Raw genomic sequence first — 17,480 nt, 5'->3', positions numbered from 1 at the left:
AGGTAATCCACCCCCTTGGCCAATCAACTCTTTCCATCCATTCTTTCTGTTTTCTTCCAAGCAACAAAGGGGAATGTAAGGCATTTAAGACTCCTACTAGCTTAAAACTCTATCACTATTATGTCACCATTTGCAAAGGGAAAGTACCTTGCGGATCATCGAGCCCAATGGGCTCCAACTTAATCACTCTGGAATCTTTTTAAAAAGCAAATTCCCAGGGTTGTTGTAAAGATCTGAGCGCAATTCTCAAATGCTTTTATGTACATGGCAACTGTTGATGGAAGGAATTCTTTTTTCTAAAATACAGCCTGAAATGAGTGCTGCGTCATCCATGCTCCGGGAGCCTTCTCCTACTTGGGGTGATTCGCTGCAGCCATTTGTCTAGCTGTCTGTCCATCCTCTCCGAAGGCCAGAGGCCTCCTTCTCGGCCAGCACCCACGTCGCCTCCTCTTTTCTAGTTCCAGTGCTAAGCACAGTGCCAGGCACTGGCTAAGGACGCAGCAAATTTTAGTGAACTGCTGAACGAAGGCTCTGCCCTAGCAGATCCTTATTCAGTAGCTCTGAGCCAGAGCCCAGAAACCTGCCTTTTTAATAAATCCGGCCTCCAACATGAGATAACAAGAGTTCAAGCGTCAGCTCTGCAAGGTAGCGGGCTGGGCTACTCCACCACTAGGTGCCTCTGTCTTGCATCCCCATAACTGGACCATCACCGCTGCCTCAAGTGGTTGCCGTAGAGAGTCACCGAGCTCGGGTACGTCAAATGGGTGGCTGCGCGACATGCACTTGCTAAGTCCAGGGACTGGGCCTCACAGAGGGTCTGCCCCAGGTAGGCGGACAAAGAAGCCTGAGATGGGGGCGGGGAAGAGGGCGGAGGGAAAGCGCGCGTGGGCGCCCGGGTGGCTGTCCCTGGGGGCCGGAGTGTGGCCGCTGTTGGGCGTGACCCGAGGGCGGGACGGGGCCTTCGTGCGTGAGCGGGGCGGGGCCGCGGCTGGGGGCGGGACCGCGGCCGTGGGCCTGGCGGGAGGGCGGGGCCTGGGGGCGGGGCCTTCGCGCGGGCCGGGCCGGGGCCGGACTGGAGACTGGGCGCCGGGCCTGGCGGGGGCGGGGCCGGGGCGTGCGCTGACAGGAGCGCCCCGGGAGTGAGAGACGCCTCCTGTCGGGAGCTGGCGGCGGCGGGGAGCCGAGGGCGGGCGGAGGGACCGGGGGAGCTGGGGGGAGGGCGGTGGCGGGCCTGTCTCTTTAAGGTGCCCGAGGCTCGCGGGCGCAGCGCTGAGGGACGGCGCGGAGGCGCGGCCTGCCTCCCTCGCACAGCCCGGCGGCGCGCCCAGGGCTCGGGTGACTTGCGGGGAAACGAGGGCCAGGCGGCCTGGCGGCGCCACGGCGCACGGTGAGCGGGAGCAGGCGGGGCAGCGTCTGCGGCCGGGGAGGGTCCGGGCCCCGAGCTCCGGCCTCTGGAGGCCGAGGCCGCGGCGGGCTCTCGGGGCCGGGAGGAGCGGAGCAGCTCCCGCGCGGCCTGGGCCCCGCCTACGCGCTGGACGAAGTGGGGGCGCCGCCCGGTGGGTGCTGGGCGCGGGCGCGCAGGCCGGCGGCACCCCTGCGGCCCCCTCCCCTGCCTCGCTTTCAGCGGCGCGTCGGTGAGCGGGGGTGAAGAGCCGCCGTGGCCTCTGCCTCGCCAACCGGCAGCTGGGGCTCCGTCCAGAGGCACAAAGGCTGCTGTCAGTGCCATCCCCCTTGGGGACCACGCACGGGTCGCCAGAGCCTGAGAAACTGGTCCCCACGTACGAAAACAGTTTCGATGCGGCACCGTTCCTGACTCCTCAGGAAAAAAGGAGAGGCCCTTTAAACAATTGTTACCTGCTTTGTACTTGCCCTTGTTGACTTGAATGCTTTTTCCAGTAAGCTTTGGGGAGTAGGATGGAGACAACCATAAGAGATGCGGGGGAAAGTCCCAGTTTTAGTGAGTGTAGGGTGAAAACTAGTTCTGGAAAAAAAATCACTTTTCAAAATACCTTCTTTGGCCTCCACGAATATGTACTGGTGGCACCAGAAATCATCCGACTTGGTATGTGCTGTTAAATATATTAGAAAGTTGGGTTACTAACGGTCTTTCGGAATACTTTGTGGGCCTCGCCAGGGCTTTCTCTTTCAAAATTGAGTCATACCTGGTGCAAAGCCCTTTATTCTTTTCACCTTCTTAGAGCTTTTGTTTCACTGTATTTTGTAATGCTTGGAGTAAAAGTTTACAGTAATCATAAAGGCTCCATAAACTCACCTTTTATCTATCTGACATCAATAATCATTTACTTTAATTGATTCTGGGGGGGATGTTTGAGCTCGAAGAAGTTCTATCTTTTTAAAAAGCTTACTAACCATGTTAGTTTAATCACTGTTTAACCACTATCAGGATTTGTGCTGGTCTTGTTTTCCTTTTCCTTTTTAAAATGCACTGTCTTCTTAATAACGTTGCAGAATCTATGGTACCTATGGTATAGGCTTAAAAGAACATCTTCACATTTTAAGAAATTACTCGGAGTTCTTAATGCAGTTGATAATTTACTACCCCCTTGGTTATTTGCTAAGTTATTTAAGAAATGATTGTCAACTCAACTTCTTTCTCTGAGCTGCTTCAAGCTCATAGCTTCTGGCTAATTATGTGAAGACATAAAATGAGATAGTCATAAATAATCATTAGAATAATTTGCAGTTTTAAAATTTGTTAAACGTTTTATATTATGGTACTATATTAATGGTCTTTATATAGGTTCAAAGTTGAATAATGGGCCTAAAGCTAAAGTGGTGCAGTATTAAAACTAGTTATTTGCCTCAGTAATCCGGTGGTATTACACACACACACACACACACACACATATATGTATTTGCAGTTTGCTGACAACACATTACTATATAACGTAGTTGGTTTTGACTGTTTAATCACTCATTGAAAATGTCCTTTAAATGATCACTCAAAAGTTGTTTAATACAAATAATGAGTCTTGGTTTATTTGTTTTGCTTTCCATTTCTGTATTTGTTCTTAACCTAGTCCTTGCCTTTGAATTAAAGTTTTGTTTTGTTTTGTTTCTTTTTGTTTGTTGGTTTAGCTTCCTGGGAGTTGATTGTCTTTGAAGAACCATGAAGTCACATTCTGTTGTTATGCTTACTCTGGCCATTCTGGTGTTCCTGACTTGGGTCCCTGAGTCACTGAGTTGTAACAAAGCACTCTGTGCTAGCGATGTGAGCAAATGCCTCATTCAGGTAGGACTAAGCATACTTTTTATTAATATTAAAACGTGGGGGCACCTGGGTGGCTCAGTGGGGTTGAGCATCCGAGTCTTGATTTGGGCTCAGGTCAAGATCTCACAGTTGTGGGATTTAGCCCTGTGTCCGGCTCAGTGCTGAGTGTTGAACCTACTTGGGATTCTCTCTCTCCCTCTCTCTCTGCCCCTCCCCTGCTTGTGCTTTCTCTCTCAAACTAAATAAATAAACATTAAAAAAATAAAATGTAGTGTAGATATACAGTGCATAGATATAGATATAGAGTATATGTATATTACAGAGTAAGGCCTGAGTATGAGGTCAAGGCCTGAGGTACTGAACCGTGACACAGAGTCTAGGTTTTTACCCCCCATAGTTTTCTTGCATATGAGCCATGTCAGATTCCAGAAGTTTCGTCTTGAAAATAATACCCAGCTTCATAAATATGCCATTACAAAGTGATGAGTATGCCATTCAGATAAAGAAAAGGGTTCCCTTGTGTTACCTAGTTTGTATACCAAAGAAGTTCAATGACTATATTTAGAAAAAAAATTTAGCTAGTCAAATAATAGATACCTTGTTCCTTCATATAATAGTTGTCTATTCTGTGCAACAAGTTATTCCAAATGTAGCAACAAATGCAGCAAACATTTATTATTTCATGCGGCATCCGAGGCTTCAGTCTAGGAGCGCTTAGCTGGCTGGTTCTGGCTCAGCGACTCTCGCAAGGTTGTAGGCAAATGGTCAGCTGAGATTGGAGAATCTGCTTCTAAGGTACTCAACAGTTACCTCTCTTTCAGTCCTCAGGATAAGCCTAGTGGTATAGCTACCACTTTCATTTTTCTAAAGAAAAACATGAGGTTAAATAATTTGGTTAGGTTCGTCTAGCAAGTAAGTGGCTGTGGAACAGTCTTTGACTCCAAATCCTGTGGCCTTCCAACTAAACGTACTAGTTACTACCCCATAAAGTTGGGTTAATTAGTGGTGAACTTCACGTCTTATATAGCTGTTCCCTTTTTTTCCCCATCCCATTAGGCCATCAGCAGTCTTCTGCCTTTTGTGTGTCTGTATTTATTAGCCTCCCTTTTAGTTATTGGCTGTTGGCTAAGAAATCCAGTAACCACACATGTTAGAATTCTGTGTAATGTATGAGTCAGCTACGTCCTGGCTGTGATCCCAACATGGAGCACTTGGGTGTGTGTTCTAGAAGTAGTAAGGGTTTTGGGGCGCCTGGGTGGCTCAGTCGGTTAAGTGTCTGACTTCAGCTCAGGTCATGATCTCGCGGTCCGTGATTTCGAGCCCCGCATCAGGCTCTGTGCTGACAGCTCAGAGCCTGGAGCCTGCTTTGGATTCTGTGTACCCCCTTCTCTCTGCTCCTCCCCCACTCATACTCTGTCTCACTCTGTCTCTCAAAAATAAATAAATGTTAAAAAAAATAGAAGTGATAAGGGTTTTTATAGATTTGAGGCATTTTGTATTTATTTTGGACATTTTGGTCCTTTTCTTTAATAGTTGAACTTCTAGGAAGCCTGGCCTTTATCTGAGTGTGGTTTGCCACTGTCTCATACTCTCTTTACCCTTGCTTTGCATTTTTTTTTTAACGTTTATTTATTTTTGAGACAGAGCATGAACGGGGGAGGGTCAGAGAGAGGGAGACACAGAATCGGAAACAGGCTCCAGGCTCTGAGCCATCAGCCCAGAGCCTGACGCGGGGCTCGAACTCACGGGCCGCGAGATTGTGACCTGGCTGAAGTCGGCCGCTTAACCGACTGAGCCACCCAGGCGCCCCACCCTTGCTTTGCATTTCAAACCAAAACATGTAAATATTCGTTGGTTGGTTTTTAATTCTTTGGCTGTGGACTTTTTCAAGCGTAAGTAGAAGAGAGGAGTATAAAGCCCAGCAGTGACAGCAGTCATTAACTCAGGGCTACTTTGTTTCATCTGTGTTCCTCTATACTGCCCACCCCAGCTACATCTTAACTTCAGGCAAATTCCTGATACCATTTTATCATAATTCTAATCTCTACATTTTAGAGATAAGAACTCTTTAAAACATGTAGCTATTAACAATTTAGGGGGTGCCTGGCTGGCTGAGTTGCAAGAGCATGTGACTTTTTTTCCTTTTTCTTTTTGAGAGAGATAGAGGACCTTAAGCAGACTCCATACTCAGCACGGAGTCCAATGCAGGGCTCGATCCCATGATTCTGGGATCATGATCTGAGCCGAAATCAAGAGTCAGACACTCAACCAACTGAGCGCCACTTGGGTGCCCTGGAAGAGCATGTGACTCTTGATCTCAGGGTTGTGATTCAAGGCCCACATTGGGTGTAGAGATTACTTTGAAAAAAATAAATAAAGTTAAAGATTAACAATTATTTTGAGTATCATCTAATTTCATACGTGGAAGTTTTGATATGGTATGTCTGCTTAGGCTCATGCTAGCAGAAAATTTTGTAGTCTGTACGTGAAGTCTAGCTTTTGCTCTGGTCTGATGGGGAAGCTGTGATACTTCCCAGGTTGTTTCAATGTAGCTTCATAATTCATTATTAGAAATAGAGTCTCATGGGGTGTCTGGGTGGCTTAGTCGGTTAAGCATCCAGCCCTTTGTTTCAGCTCAGGTCATGATCTCACAGTTCATGGAATCGAGCCCCATTTGGGCTTTGTGCTGACAGTGTGGAGACTGCTTAGGAATCTCTCTCTCACTCTATCTATGCCCCTCTGTCTCTCTCTCTCTCAAAATAAATAAGGAAAGAAAGAGACAGAGAGAAAGGAAGGAAGGAAGGAAAGGAAGGAAGGAAAGGAAGGAAGGAAGGAAGGAAGGAAGGAAGGAAGGAAGGAAGGAAGGAAGGAAGGAAGTCTCACAGTGATTTTTATATTCATGTTTAGGTGGAAATTCACTTACATCCCTAGTTATTTTTGACTCTCCAAATCTGTAATTTCCATTAGTTCAAATGATTTACTTCTAAAAAACTTAAAAAAAACATTTATTTATTTTTGAGAGACAGAGAGAGACAGAATGTGAGTGGGGAAGGGGCAGAGAGAGAGGGAGACACAGAATCTGAAGCAGGCTCCAGGCTCCGAGCTGTCAGCACAGAGCCTGACACAGGGCTCAAACTCATGAACTGTGAGCTCGTGACCTGAGCCAAAGGCAGACGCTTAACCGACTGAGCCACCCAGACGCCCCTAGTTCAAATAATTTAAAATTGGATTTTATTAAAATGAATTGCTTGGTAAAGGAATATTTTGAAAAGATAGCTTTTGGGTGCTTGGGTGGCTCAGGTGTTAAGCATCTGCCTTTGGCTCAGGTCATGATCTCACAGTTCATGAGTTTGACTCCCACACTGGGTGAGCTCGAGCCCTGCTTCCGGTGAACACGAGCCCCACTTCAGGTGAAACACAAGCCCTGGGTGAGCCCCACGTCTCTCTCTCTCTCTCTCTCTCTCTCTCTCTCTCTCTCTCTTTCTCTCTTTTTCTCTCTTTGCCCCTTATGAGATTCTTTCTCTTTGTCCCTTGTGGTTCTCTCTCTCTCTCTCTCTCTCTCTCTCTCTCTCTGTCTCTCACTCGCTTGTACCCTCTGTCTCAATCAGTCAATTAAAAAAAAATAGCTTTTGGTTGATATTGATAAACACCATCAAAGGTTTTTGGTTTGTTTCTTTTGCTTTTAAGATTCAAAATATGTACTATGGGGACACCTGGGTGGCTCAATCGGTTGAGCGTCTGACTTCAGCTCGGGTCATGATCTCATGGTTCGTGGGTCCGAACCCCGCGTCGGGCTCTGTGCTGACAGCTCAGAGCCTGGAGCCTGCTTCGGATTCTGTGTCTCCCTCTTTCTGCCCCTCCCCCGCTCATGCCCTCTCTGTCTCTCTCAAAAATAAATAAACATTTAAAAAAAATTAAAAATATGTAATATAAAAAACTTAAAAAAGTAAAGAGTACTATATGAGTGTAAAAACTGGAAAATTGAGTGAGCTTCACCTGTTAAATGGTGAGTCTGGTAAATTCACTGGAAAGAAACTAGGACTTGTTTTCTTTACCATGGATTCCATGATGCTAACGTTTCTCAGGATCTTGTTCCTTCAGAGCCAGGAATCGTCAAATCTTTCTCTGGAGTAGTGGAGACAATGCTTCTGGTGCATAGTGGCAAAATATTTGAAATTAAAGATATTGTGGGCTTGAGGCACCAGGGTGGCTCAGTCGGTTAAGTGTCCAACTCTTGATTTCAGCTTAGGTCGTGATCTCATCGTTCGTGACTTCGAACACCGCATCGGGCTCCACGTGCCTGGTTGGGATTCTCTGTCTTCCCCTCCCGCTGCCCCTTATGTGCATGCGCTCTTTCTCTCTCTCTCAGAAATAATTACACATTTTTTTACATAAATAAAAACAAAACTATTGCAGGCTCAAGACTCGGGGATTTTCTTGTTCATTTATTCATCAGCACTTACTGGACATTGAAGTAAAATGTGATTAGTCCCAATATTTGACTGATTTTCGGGACTCCAAAACTCCGGCAGATTATTTCACATCTTCAGCTTTATTTTCCTTGTGTTCCACTTACTATCTGGGTATGTAACAAACCACCACCCCAAAAATCAGTGCCTGAAAACAACATTGATTTTGGCCACGAATTTGCAATTTGCAGGGCTTGGTGGGATAGCTCATGTCTGCACCACACAGCACTAGGGCAGCTTGAAGGGCTGGGGGCTGCAGTTATTGGAAGCAGCATTATTCCCTAGAACTTTCTCCAATGATAGAAACAGTCTACACCTGCCCTGTCCAGTGAAGTAGAAGCTAGCCGCTATGTGTGGCTATTGAGCACTTGAAATATAACTCGTGTGATTGAAGAATAGATTTTGAAATTTTGTTTAATTTTAAGTAATTTATATTTAAGTAGCTATATGTGACTGGCGGTCGCTGTGCTGCATCTCACAAATCTGAAGGCTCACTGATAAGTCTAACACTGGGGCTAGAAAGATTCTTCAGCATGCTCATTCTCCCTCTGTCCCTCTCTCTCTCTCTCTCTTCCTCACTCTCAATCACTTTCTCAGTTCTGTCTCTATATGACCTCTCTAGTGTGCTGGTTTAAGACTAGCCAGTCACCTCCATGTTGGCTCTGGGCTCCCAAGATATGTGTGTCATGAAAGAGAGCCGGAGGAATCTTCTTGCCTTTCATGGCCTCACCCGAGAGGTTACCTACTATTCCCACAATGGTCATAAGTCCACCTAGGTTTAAGTGGAGGGAACATAGGCCCTGCCTCTGATAGAGGAGCATAAGAAGAGCATGTGGATGGCATAAAGTGCATGGATATCTTTGGGAAATACAATATGCTACGTATTAAGTGTAAAATAAATTGGCTGGCTGGGAGATCTCAAAGTTTCCTTCTAGTTCTTTTTTTTTTTTTTTAAGTTTATTTACTTATTTTTGTTTTGAAAGAGAACGAACAATCAGGGGGAGGGTAGAGAGAAGGAGAGACAGAATCCCAAGCAGGCTCCATGCCATCAACACAGAACCCAACGCAGAGCCAAAATCAAGAGTCAGATGCAACCAGGTGTCCCAGTGTTTTTTATTTTTATTTTATTTTATTTATTTTTGAGAGAGACAGAAACAGAGCGTGAGTGGGGGAGGGGCAGAGAGAAAGGGAGACACAGAACGTGAAGCAGGCTCCAGGCTCTGAGCTGTCAGCAAAGAGTCCGACAAGGGGCTTAACTCTTGAAACTGGGAGATCATGACCTGAGCTGAAGTCAGACTGAGCCACCCAAGCACCCCCCTGCTTTTTTTTTTTAAATCAGAGTAAGAAGGCCTTTTCCCCTCTTTCTTTAATGGAAGTTTAATTGACATACAATGTAGCATTAGTTTCAAGTGTACAACATATTGATTTGACAATTTTTTTTTTAATTTTTTTTTTCAACGTTTATTTATTTTTGGGACAGAGAGAGACAGAGCATGAACGGGGGAGGGGCAGAGAGAGAGGGAGACACAGAATCGGAAATAGGCTCCAGGCTCCGAGCCATCAGCCCAGAGCCTGACACGGGGCTCGAACTCCCGGACCGGGAGATCGTGACCTGGCTGAAGTCGGACGCTTAACCGACTGCGCCACCCAGGCGCCCCTGATTTGACAATTCTTTATGTTACTCAGTGCTCACTATGATGAGTGTCATTACCATCTGTCACCATACAATGTTATTACAATATTATTGACTGTATTCCCTATACAGTACTTTTCATCTCTGTGATTTATTTATTTTATACCTGGAAGTTTGTACCTCTTAATCCCCTTTATCTATTTTTCCTACCCACAGCTACCCCCCACCCCCCACCTCCTGCCACAGCTGTTAGTTTGTTCTCTGTATTTCTATTTTTTAACTTTTTGAGTAACGTCCTTACCGTTTCCTACAGTGGTTGCACCAACTTACATTCCCACCAATGGTACATGAGGGTTCCTTTTACTCCACATCTGTGCCAACACTTGTTATTCACTGTCTTTTTGATGATAGCCTTTCTGACTGGTGTGAAGTGATATCTCATTGTGGTTTTGATTTGCATTTCCCTGATGATTAGTGACCTTAAACATCTTCTCATGTGTCTGTTGGCCATCTGTATGTCTTTGGAAAAATGTCTCTTCAGGTCCTCTTCCCATTTTTAATTGGATTATTTGTGAGTTTTTTGGTGTTGAGTTGTATGAGTTCTTTATATATTTTGGGTATTAACCTCTTATCAGATATATTATTTGCAAATATCTTCTCCCATTCACTAGGTTGCCTTTTTTGTTGTTGGTGTTTTCTTTTGCTGTGCAAAAACTTTTTATTTTGGTGTAGTCCCACTAGTTTGCTTTTGCTTTTGTTTCCCCTGCCTCAGGAGACGTATCTAGAAAAATGTTGCTAAGACTGATGTCCAAGACATTATTGCCTATGTTTTCTTTAAGGAGTTTTATGGTTTCAGGTCTCACATTTAGGTCTTTCATCCATTTTGAGTTTACTTTTATGTGTGGTGTAAGAAAGTGGTCCAGTTTCATTCACATGTAGCTGTTGAGTTTCCTCAGCGCCATTTATTGAAGAGACTGCCTTTTCCCCATTGTATATTCTTGCTTCCTTTGCTGTAGATTAATTGACCATATAGGTGTGGGTTTCTTTCTGGGCTCTCTACCCTGTTTCATTGATCTATGTGTCTGTTTTTGTGCCCGTACCATATTGTTTGGGTCACTACAGCTTTGTGATATTACTTGAAGTCCAGAATTGTGATGCTTCACCCTTTGCTTCTCTTTTTCAAGATTGTTTTGGCTATTGGGGGTCTTTTGTGATTCAATACAAATTTTAGTATTATTCTAGTTCTGAAAGCGAGAAAATGAAAAATGATGTTGGTATTTTGATAGGGATTGCTTTAAATGTGTAGACTGCTTTGGGTAGTATAGACATTTAAACAATATTTGTTCTTCCTATCCAGGAGCATGGAATGTCTTTCCATTTCTTTCTGTCATCTTCAGTTTCTTTCATCAGTTTCTGATAATTTTCAGAGTATAGGTTTCTCACCTTCTTGATTAAATCTATTCCTAGTTATTTTATTCTTTTAATGCAATTGTAAATGGGATTGTTTTCTTATTTTTCTTCTACTTCATTATTACTGTACAGAAATGCAATAGATTTCTGTATGTTAAGTTTGTATTCTTCAACTTTACAGAATTCATTTATCAGTTCTAGTAGTTTTTTGGTGTAATCTTTAGGGTTTTCTGTATATAGTGTCATGCCATCTGCAAAGAGTGAGTTTTACTTCTTCCTGACCAATTTGGATGCCAATTATTTCTTTTTCTTGTCTGATTGCCACAGGTAGGACTTCCGGTACTATGTTGAGTAAAAGTAGTGAGAGTGGACATCCTTGTCTTGTTCCTGATCTTAGAGGAAAAGCTTTCAGTTTGTCACCATTGAAATGTGATTTTAGCTGCGGGATTTTGATATGTGGCTCTTTTTGTGTTGAAACATTTTCTCTCTAAACCCACTCTGTACGGTTTCATCATGGATGTACTTTGTCAAATGTTTTTTCTGCATCTTCTGAGGTAGTCATATTGTTTTTATCCTTCCTCTTGTTGATATGCTGTATCTTGTTGATTGATTTGCAAATAGTGAACCACCCTTGCATCCTTGGAATAAATCCCACTTAATTGTGGTAAACTATTTTTTTAATGTATTGTTGAATTTGGTTTGCTAATATTTTGTTCAGGATTTTACATCTATGTTCACCACAGATATTGGCCTTTAGTTTTCTTTTTGGGGGGTATCTTTATCTGGTTTTGGTATCAGGGTAATGCTGGCTTCCCCTTTTATTTTTTGGAATAGTTTGAGAAGAATAGGTATTAACTCTTCTTTAAATGTTTGTTAAAATTCACCTGTGAAGCTCTCCGGTCCTGGACTTTTGTTTGTTGGGAGTTCTTTGACTACTAATTCAATTTCCTTACTAGTAATTGGTCTCTTCAAATTTTCTATTTATTTCTGATTCAGTTTTGGAGGATTGTATGTTTCTAGGAATTAATCTGTTTCTTTTTAGGTTGTCCAATTTGTTGGCATATAACTTTTCATACTGTTATCCTTTGTATTTCTGTGTGGTGATTTATCCTCCTTCATTTCTGATTTTATTTATTTGAGCCCACCCTCTTTTTTTCCTTGATGAGTCTGGATAAATATTTATTTATTCTGTTTATTTTTTCAAAGAATCACTTCTTGGTTTCATAGGTGTTTTCTATTGTGTTTTTGTGTCTATTTCATTTATTTCTGGTCTAATCTTTAGTATTCCTTCCTTCTACTAGCTTTGGGCTTTGTTTGTTGTTGTTTGTTTGTTTGTTTGTTTTACCTCCTTTAGTTGTAAGGTTAGGTTGTTTATTTGGGATTTTTTTCATTCTTATGATAAACCTATATTGCTATAAACTTCCCTTTATGAACTGCTTTTGCTGCATCCCAAAGGTTTTGGACTGTTGTGTCTTCATTTCCATTTGTCTTCATGTATTTTTTGATTTCCTCTTTGATTTCATGGTTGACCCATCTGTTGTTTAGTAGCATTTTGTTTAGCTTCTGTGTGTTTGCAGTTTTTCCAGAATTATTTCTTGTAATTGATTTCCAGTTTTCATTGTGGTTGGAAAAGATGTTTACTATGATTTCAGTCTTCTTAAATTTACCGATACTTGTTTTGTGGTCTAACATGTGATCTGTCCTGGAGAATGTTCCATGTGTACATGGAAAGAATGTGTATTTTGCTGTTTTTGGATAGAATATCCTCTGTGTGTCTGTTAGGTCCTTCTAGTCTAATGTGTTGTTCACAGTCGCTGCTTCCTTGTTGGTTTTCTGTCTGAATGAGCTACCCACTGATGTAAGTGGGGTGCTAAAGTCCCCTGTGGTTGTTGTATTGCTCTCAGTTTCTCCCTTTATGTTTGTTAATATTTGCCTTGTGCATTTAAATGCTCCTATGTGGCATGCATAAATATTTACAATTGTTACATCTTCTTGTTTGATTGATCCCATTGTCACTGTGTAGTGCTTTCTTTGTCTCTTGCTACAGTCTTTGTTTTATTTATTTATTTAAAAAAATTTTTTTTTCAACGTTTATTTATTTTTGGGACAGAGAGAGACAGAGCATGAACGGGGGAGGGGCAGAGAGAGAGGGAGACACAGAATCGGAAACAGCCTCCAGGCTCTGAGCCATCAGCCCAGAGCCTGACACGGGGCTCGAACTCCCGGAGCCTGACGCGGGGCTCGAACTCCCGGAGCCTGACGCGGGGCTCGAACACCCGGAGCCTGACGCGGGGCTCGAACTCCCGGAGCCTGACGCGGGGCTCGAACTCCCGGAGCCTGACGCGGGGCTCGAACTCCCGGAGCCTGACGCGGGGCTCGAACTCCCGGAGCCTGACGCGGGGCTCGAACACCCGGAGCCTGACGCGGGGCTCGAACTCCCGGAGCCTGACGCGGGGCTCGAACTCCCGGAGCCTGACGCGGGGCTCGAACTCCCGGACCGGGAGATCATGACCTGGCTGAAGTCGGACGCTTAACCGACTGCGCCACCCAGGCGCCCCTACAGTCTTTGTTTTAAAAGTCTGTTTTGTCTGATATAAGTATTGCTGCTCCAGCTTTTTTTTTCATTTTCATGTGCATGGTGGATGTTTCCACCCCTTCCCTTTCAGTCTTTATGTATGTTTAGGTCTGATGTGAGTCTCTTATGAGCAGCATGTAGATGGGTCTTATTTTTTTGTCCATTCAGTCACCCTTTGTCTTTTGATTGGAGCTTTTTACAAAATGTTTTTATTTTTTATTTTTGAAAGAAGGAGAGAGAGCACACATGTGAGCAGGGGAGGGGCAGAGAGGAGGGGGACAGAGGATCTGAAGCAGGCTCTGCACTGACAGCAGAGAGCCCCATGCTGGGCTCAAACTCACGAACCATGAGATCATGCCCTGATCCGAAATCAAGAATTGGATGCTTAACTAACTAGGCCACCCAGGCACCCCTCGATTGGAGCTTTTAAAGTAATTATTGATAAATATGTACTTATTGCCATTTTGTTAATTGCTTTCTGACTGTTTGTGTAGTTCCTAAAGGTCCCTTTTTAAAAAGTCACATTGTTAGAAGGATACATGATGAAAAACAATCCTCGAGTAATCCTTTTTACTCTCCATTTTGTTATTCAGTTTGAACCACTTTTAATCTTCCAAGTGGTAGTTTCCATTTTCACTTTTTTTTTTTAATGCTTATTTATTTATTTATTTATTTATTTATTTAGAGACAGAGACCACGTGCATGTGTGTGCCTGAGTGGGCGGAGGGGCAGAGGGAGACAGGGAGAGAGAGAATCCCAAGCACACTCTGTGCTGTCAGCTCAGATCCCTACATGGGGCTTGATTCTACCAACCTTGAGATCATGACCTGAGCCGAAGTTGGACAGTTAACAGACTGAGCGGAAGTTGGAACTTAACCAACTGGCTCAGTCGGTTAAGTATCTGTCTTCTGCTCAGGTCATGATCTCATGGTTTGTGGGTTTGAGCCTCTGTTCTCTGAAGCCTGCTTCAGATTCTGTCTCCTTCTCTCTGCCCCTTCTCTGCTTGCACTCTGTCTCTCTCTCAAAAATAAATAAAACATTAAATTTATCTATCTATCTATCTATCTATCTATCTATCTATCTATCTATCTATTTAGAGAGAAAAAGAGTGTGTGTGCATGAGCAGGGGAAGGACAGAAAGAGAGAATCCCAAGTAGGCTCCACATTGTCGGTGTAGAGCCCTACAAGGGGCTTGAACTCATGAACCATGAGATCATGACCTCAGCCAAAATCAAGAGTTAGATGCTTAACCATCCAGGTGCCCCGACATTTCTTTTCTTGAATGACTTTATTGTTCTTGAATTTCTAATTGTCTTTCTTGATTTGCATCATTAGTCATTAATACCTTATGTTGTTTTAAATTCTTAGTCTGTCCTCCTCCCAAGGGAGCCTTCAGTGTTATTGTTTCCAGACTTAACTGATGGCTCTCCAGGTCTGATTCAAGCTGTCCTATAGTGCATCCCCATTGTTACTTTCCTAAGCTGGTTCCACTATTTCTTTGATTTCGTGTCTTGTGCTTTCTTAATTTACTCTCATTTTGTTGTAACGTGTCTTCGAGTGTCTTCTAACAAAGGCAATATTGGGAGGTAATGTTCTGGGTGCTACATCTCTTAAAAATGCATTTGTTCTCAGGGCGCCTGGGTGGCTCAGTCAGTTGCACATCCCACTTCAGCTCAGGTCATGATCTCACGTCTCATGAGTTTGAACCCCACATCGGGCTCTGCGCTGACAGCCTGAACCCTGCTTTGGATTCTGTGTCTCCCTCTCTCTCTCTGTCCCTCCCCCACTCATAGTCTCTCTCTCAAAAAAAAAATGCATTTGTTCTCGGGGTGCCTGGTGGCTCAGGTGGTTAAACATCTGACTCACTTTCAGCTCAGGTCATGATCTCACAGCTTTGTGGGTTCGAGCCCCGTATCAGGCTCTGCTCTGGCATCATGGAGCCTGATTTGGATTCTCTCCTCTCTCTCCTCTCCACCCATGCTTTCTCAAAATAAATAAATAATTTTTTTAAAAAATACATTTATTCTCTCGTCTTATTTATACCTGATTGATGATTTGTCTGAATATAGAATTCTGTGTTACTTTATTTTCACTAGTAACTTCAAAGACATTTCCTAACTGTCTTTATGCTACTGGCATTCTATAATGGTAGTAAGAAGTCTGTTACCAGTCTGGTTTTTATTCTCCGTAGGTGCCTTTGTTAGTCTGTTTGTTTCTTCTCTCTGGAAATGTTTGCTTTCATCTCCTTATCCTTGGTGTGGGTCTTTTTGTGTGGGCATAGTGATGGACACCTTATGAATTTTTTTTAGGGAACAGGGGTTTTGTTTTGAGCTTGAGACTGGAATATTCCCTTTTATTATTATTTTTAAACAATATTCTCCCTTTTTTTCTACAACTCTGGATACTGTAAATTTAAGATAGATGCTCTAAGTCCTAGTTTTTAAAAACAGCTTTATTGAGATATAATTCTAATACTATAGATTTCACCAATTTAAATATGTGATTCACTGGTTTTTAGTGCATTCATTGAGTTATGCAATCATCACCACAATCTACCTTTAGAACATTTTGATCACCCTAGAAAGAAACCTCATACTCATTAGCAGTCACTCCCCATTCCTTCCTCCCTACCCCTAGGCAACCACTGTTCTACTTTCCATCTTTCTGTATGCCTGTTCAGGACATTTAATATGAATGGAATTATATAATATGTTATCTTTTATGTCTAGCTTCTTTTATTGAGCGTACTTCTCTCATGACTCACACATGTTATAATAACTATCAGTACTTCATTATTTTATGGTCGAATAGTATTCTACTGTATAGATAGATATACCGTATTTAATTAATCCATTCATCAGTTGATGAATATTTTAATTGTTTTCACTTTTTGGCTATGGTGAATAATGCTGCCGTGAGTATTCATGTACAAGTTTTTAATGTGGCTATATATTTTCATTTCTTTTGGGTGTATAGCTAGGAGTGGAATTTCTGGGTCATATTTTCTGTGTTTAACATTTTGAGGAACTGCCGAAATATTTTCCAAAGTGACTGCATACATTTCCACCACCAGTGTATGAGGATTCCAGTGAACCTATGCCCATTTTTTAAATTGGCTTATTTGTTTTTTCATTGTTGAGTTATGAGAGTTCTTTATATATTATGACTACAAATCACTTATCAGAAAACTGAGTTGCAAGTAATTTCTCTCATTCTATGGGTTGTCTTTTTACCTTCCCGATGATATCATTTGCAATACAGAAACTTTAAGTTTTGATACAGTCTAATGATCTACTTGTAACAATGATCTAATAGTCACAATGACCTACTTGTATATTTTCCTCTGAGATTTTATAGTTTTAGCCCTTATATTTAGGTCTGTGATTTATTTTGAGTTGATTTTTGTGCATTCAACTTTATTCTGTTCCAGCACCATTTGTTGAGAATACTGTTTCTTCCCTGTGGAATTTTCTTGGCACGTTTGTTGAAAGTAATTGACCAAAGGATAAGAGTTTATTTCTGAAATTTCACTTCTATCCCATTTATTTATATGTTTATCTTATGTTCTCTTGATTACTGTAGCATTGTGATATATTTTGAAATCAGGAAGCTTTTAGCACAGAGCCCAAATTGGGGCTCCATCTCATGTACCATGAGATCATGACCTGAGCCAAAACTAAGAGTCCAATGCTTAACTGAATGAGCCAACCAGGTGCCCCCCTCCCCCACACACAATTTTGTTCTATTCAAAGATTGTTTTGACTATTTTTGGTCCCTGGTATTACCCTATGAATTAAAAAAAAATTTTTATGGGTATTGAGGAGGGCACCTTTTGGGATGAGCACTGGGTGTTGTATGGAAACCAATTTGACAATAGACTTCATATATTGAAAAAAAAATTAAATGAACAGAAAATAAAATAAAATTAAATTAAATTAAAATAAAATAAAATAAAATAAAATAAATTTTTTAATGTTTATTTTTGAGACAGAGCACGAGTGGGGGAGAGGTGGAGAGAGAGGGAACACAGAATCTGGAACAGGCTCCAGGCTCTGAGCTTTCAGCACAGAGCCCAACTCTTGACCCGAATCCACAAACCGCAGATCATGACCCGAGCCAAAGTCAGATGCTTAACCAACTGAGCCACCCAGGCACACCTAC

General features: G+C 42.7%; 1 protein-coding gene across 3 annotated transcripts in view; it reads left to right on the top strand.

Moving 5' to 3' along the window:
* The first annotated feature begins 515 nt into the window (after positions 1 to 515).
* Positions 516 to 17,480, top strand: part of TWSG1 (twisted gastrulation BMP signaling modulator 1) — a 73,124-nt gene continuing 56,159 nt past the window's right edge. The window contains exons 1-2 of one of the 3 annotated variants that reach the window (XM_053205493.1): positions 516 to 751; positions 3,100 to 3,253. In XM_053205493.1, coding sequence (XP_053061468.1) covers positions 3,131 to 3,253 — 123 coding nt within the window. In that variant the 5' untranslated portion in view covers positions 516 to 751; positions 3,100 to 3,130. Of the gene's footprint in view, positions 752 to 1,249; positions 1,388 to 1,446; positions 2,063 to 3,099; positions 3,254 to 17,480 lie in introns of those variants that run through there. The other 2 variants (XM_027068489.2, XM_015061609.3) reach the window with 2 other exon arrangements.

This window comes from Acinonyx jubatus, chromosome D3, assembly GCF_027475565.1.
Source record: "Acinonyx jubatus isolate Ajub_Pintada_27869175 chromosome D3, VMU_Ajub_asm_v1.0, whole genome shotgun sequence".
In the NCBI taxonomy this organism is placed as follows: Eukaryota; Metazoa; Chordata; class Mammalia; order Carnivora; family Felidae; genus Acinonyx; species Acinonyx jubatus.
Note: the sequence above shows the minus strand (reverse complement) of the source record. Positions and strands in the feature narration are given on the sequence as shown.